The sequence below is a fragment of the Medicago sativa genome, chromosome 1 (genome assembly GCF_051527215.1).
Source record: "Medicago sativa cultivar Bolivia chromosome 1, Bolivia_mono, whole genome shotgun sequence".
In the NCBI taxonomy this organism is placed as follows: Eukaryota; Viridiplantae; Streptophyta; class Magnoliopsida; order Fabales; family Fabaceae; genus Medicago; species Medicago sativa.
In genome coordinates this window covers 41,285,047-41,289,128 of record NC_140749.1, presented here as the reverse complement: position 1 = coordinate 41,289,128, position 4,082 = coordinate 41,285,047, and the positions used below count along the sequence as shown (strand labels likewise).

At 34.6% G+C, this 4,082-nt stretch overlaps 1 protein-coding gene across 1 annotated transcript; it reads left to right on the top strand.

Annotated features, from left to right (window-relative positions):
- Positions 1-407: 407 nt before the first annotated feature.
- Positions 408-2,150, top strand: LOC146954963 (histone H2AX-like; the record flags this gene model as incomplete). Its single annotated transcript, XM_085747056.1, has 5 exons — positions 408-551; positions 661-883; positions 1,542-1,606; positions 1,856-1,911; positions 2,013-2,150. Coding segments are annotated over 2 exons (366 nt in total), but the record flags the coding sequence as incomplete, so codon positions are not given.
- Between the last annotated feature and the right edge of the window lie 1,932 nt (positions 2,151-4,082).

Here is a 4,082-nt window from a genome sequence, read left to right as displayed (position 1 = left end):
CATTTAACATCAAGGGGGTTTGAGTTTTTACATCAGCGCGGAAAATATCTGAAGGGAAAGATACACAGTGTGAGTTTTAACATCAGTTGGCATAAGCAAATGAAGGGAATTCCTAATAGCATATACCATTTACATCAGTGCATAATTGAGCTGAAGGGAAAAACACGCGGTGGCATTTTCGCAATTTGAGCAAAAACTTTGGCTAACTTATTTTTACATCAGTGGGTGAGAACTGCCTGATGTGAAAACAAATTTTCACTTTACCTTATCCCTTCCTAACACATCTACGCGTTCCTCACTTCCTCACTTCTTCGTTCCTCACTTTTTCACTTCTTCTTCAATTCCAATTCCCCACCGTCCACAACCGTCCAATCGCAACTCCAATTCTTCAATTCTTCATCTGACTTTGCCCATTTGGCTTCTTTGTACCCATCCTTCCAATTGGAGGCAAGGTCAGAGGATTTGATAACAAGGCCGGTAAATACGCCGAACGTGTTGGTGCCGAAGCTCCTGTCTACCTTTCCGCCGTCCTTGAGTATCTCGCTGCTGAGGTTTGTTTCTTTTCTAGATCCAATTCGATCGATTCGAAATGTTTTGTTTTTTAGGGTTTTATATGAATCTGATAATTGAAAGGTAGAAACTCAATTTTTTGTTGATTAGCTTTTCGAATTGGCTGGAAACGCCGCTAGGGATAACAAGAAGAACCGTATTGTTCCAAGGCACATTCAGCTTGCAGTGAGGAACGATGAGGAACTCAACAAGCTCTTGGGAACTGTGACCATTGCTAATGGTGGTGTTTTGCCCAATATTCATCAGACCTTGCTTCCTAAGAAGGTTGGAAAGGGCAAAGGAGAAATTGGATCTGCTTCTCAAAAATTTTAAGGTTTCTGGGTTCTGTTCTGAGTAGTTATAGTTAATTAAAACCATACTTCCTTCAATTTTTAATTAAGATTATCGTTATCGTTATTGCTTCTGATTCTTTATTTTGTGCTAATTCCATTCTTTCTGAGTTCAATTGGATCAAACCGATGGATTAAGTTAGATTAAGAGTACACATGAACTCCGATCTCTGAATCAGTTATTTGATTTCATTGTATATTTTTTTTAGTTTCGATTCATCGTGGAGACTGTTAGATTTTATTTTTTACTCATTCATGTATGATTTTGTGAAGAAGCGATAAAAAATTACCATTTGCAATAGGTTCTAAATTTTACACTATGTTTTAACCAATCAGATCAATTTTTGTTTCATTGCGTTTCTCAAATTTTCAATCAAACACACACTTATTGACATAGGCTTTGATAATTACTGTGATGACGTTTGAAGAACTGCTTTATGATTAAGAGTATATTCTATTTTCATTTGTATTGATTTTAACGAGTTGAATAGAAATATGGTTTATACAATAGAAAATTGTGGAACCCACTTAGTAGGATAAGACTTGGTTGTTGTATTTTTTGTTGTTCCCGCTGTCTTAATGATTGATGGAATCTGTGCTGCTTTAGTCATGCTTTCATTTGTATTTTTTGATTGTTTGAAGTTCTAAGATGGGTGTGGCTCAGAATGCTAGCGACAATGACGACGGCACCTTGGAGATATGAATGGGTACGTGTCTTATTGGTTTACGTGGCATGTTAATTTTCCACTGCATTATGATACCCTGTGGGTGTGTGTATACATAGCCATTGATAAAACAATAAAAAGACATTTAAATGCTTGCTATTATGTATAAAAAACAAACTTTGCATGCAAGACTTCTTGATTTTTCAATCTGCCTTGATAACTCATGGTATTCGTTCTATTGTTATTTAGTTTATTCTAAATTATGTGTCTGTTTGTTTATTAATGTCACAGAATACAGGGCTGTGTCTGGAGTTGCCGGACCATTGGTCATTCTTGAGAAAGTGAAGGTAACGATACTGAGAGTCTGCTTGCCGATATTCTTATTGAATGTTCTGATATTTTTATTTTTCTTAGTGTGACTAAATTTTACGTTGGTCAACTGCATCAGGGACCTAAATATCAAGAGATTGTCAATATTTGTTTAGGCGATGGAACTACCCGGTGTGGACAAGTTCTCGAGGTTAATGGCAAAAAGGCTGTTGTTCAGGTGAGCGCCTTCAGCATGCATAACCATCATCTGTACTTGCCTCCTATCTTTTGAGTTAATTAAGATTTCTGTGTTTGTTTTTAAGGCATAATAATAACCAAAGTGTTCCGAGCTTCTTAGTAGCATTCTTAAACAATGTACCTCTATCGTTGTCTGATTTATTCACGTAGCTGCGTTTTTTTATTTCTAGCTTTTCACTGTCTAGTTTTACTACTCTGCTAAGACCGTTAATGTCATTTTATAGTTTACTGACTTTATAAAAACTATTGTCTAGTTTCTGTTCTGAGTAGTTATAGTAGCATAAATGATAAATTTCTATATTACTCTCTTGGGTTGAGATGAAATGTAGCACTATGATGAAGTGAATGGTTTTGTACTGCACTTAGTTGAAAATGAATGTAATTAGAAGTTTTGATTGTAACGTCTAAAGTGAAAAGGGAAAGGTATAGCTAGATGGATGATCATGATACACACAGGACGGAAAAAACCAAATATTGTTGATGTTATGAACTTTTTGGAATGGGTCCCTTTCTTTTAGATTAGTTACAACTGGATTTAAATTAGTTTTAAAGTATAGACTTTGTTCAAAAATTCAAAGAACAAAATGGAATGGAAAAAAAGGAGGGAATAGAAGGGATAGTAGCCAAAAAAATGTGTCTTTTCTTGTCTCTTATCAAACCTAGGACGATGAAGGATGATGATTGTCCTTTGTACCTTTCGGTGCTTATTATCCTTCCCATCCATGCATGCTCTCATCATCTTTGACCATTGTTTGACTATCGTATCCTTTAGTTTTAATTTTTTTTTTTGGGTAGATAGACGAAATGGCAAAGCCATTATTTATAAACTCACACACACAAGTGGAGGTGCCGGGGTTCGAACCCCGGTCATGACATCCGGCCTAACAATTTCGGCATTTTGCCAGTTGATCTAGGACTTTTGGATTTAGTTTTAATTTAATCGCTTCATTGTTATTTCTCTTCTTTTATTCAAAAGCAAAGAAGTTGCACCACTAATTCAAACTCAGAAACTAAATACTAGAAATCATTTGTCAAAAAAAAAAATACTAGAAATCATTTCATTGGGTCACATCCACTAATACACTATTTTAACACAACCAATAATAATAGGTCATGTCAACCATTATTTTTAATTCATTTTACTTATTACCAGTTTCGTCTTTGCAGTATTATCATTTTTTTATTAAATTAAATTTTAACTTTTCTTCTTTGATGCTCAACCCTACACTGATTGAATTGGCATTGGCCTCATTTGACCTTAACTCTTGATATCAAGGATTGTGACTCAACTACAATTTTTATGACATATGTTTAGAACCCTGTGTCAGATGCTGTAATGTGTTTGTTGTTTTGATATTATTTGGTTGAATGAATGGTTTCTCTGTTTTTTGGATTATTGTTTTTCATACAAAGGATTTGGTTAGTGAACCCTGCTAGTATTTTAGGCAAAGTACTTGATAGCAAACTATTAAAAGACTTAATTAGATATTTGTTGAATACAAAGGGGTTTTGGTTTATATTCTTTTGAATTTTTTGGCTGAATGAATTGTTTTTGCCTTCTGGATTTGATTCCCTATTGTAGCTTTAATGTTTTGGCTGAATGAGTTTGCGCCGGGTTAAGCCATCTATTCTTTAGCTTACTCACTTATGTGATCAAATATCGCTTGTTTGTGTTTTTTGTATCTTTTTACTATCGAATTGGGTTGCTGTTCTAGTTGTTTACTTATCTAGGTTGTATGTAAATTTTGATTTCGTGCAGGTTTAGAATTTTTTTTTTTAAATTTTTTTGGATTTCACATCGGTGGGTAAAAGGACTGATGTGAAGTATACATGTTTAACTTCAGTGTCTATCATAAAACTGATGTGAAAACCCTGCTGTTAAATTTTAAAGAGAGCGTACCACGTCAGTGCAATAAAGGCCTGATGTGGAAAAAAAGATTTCACATCAGTT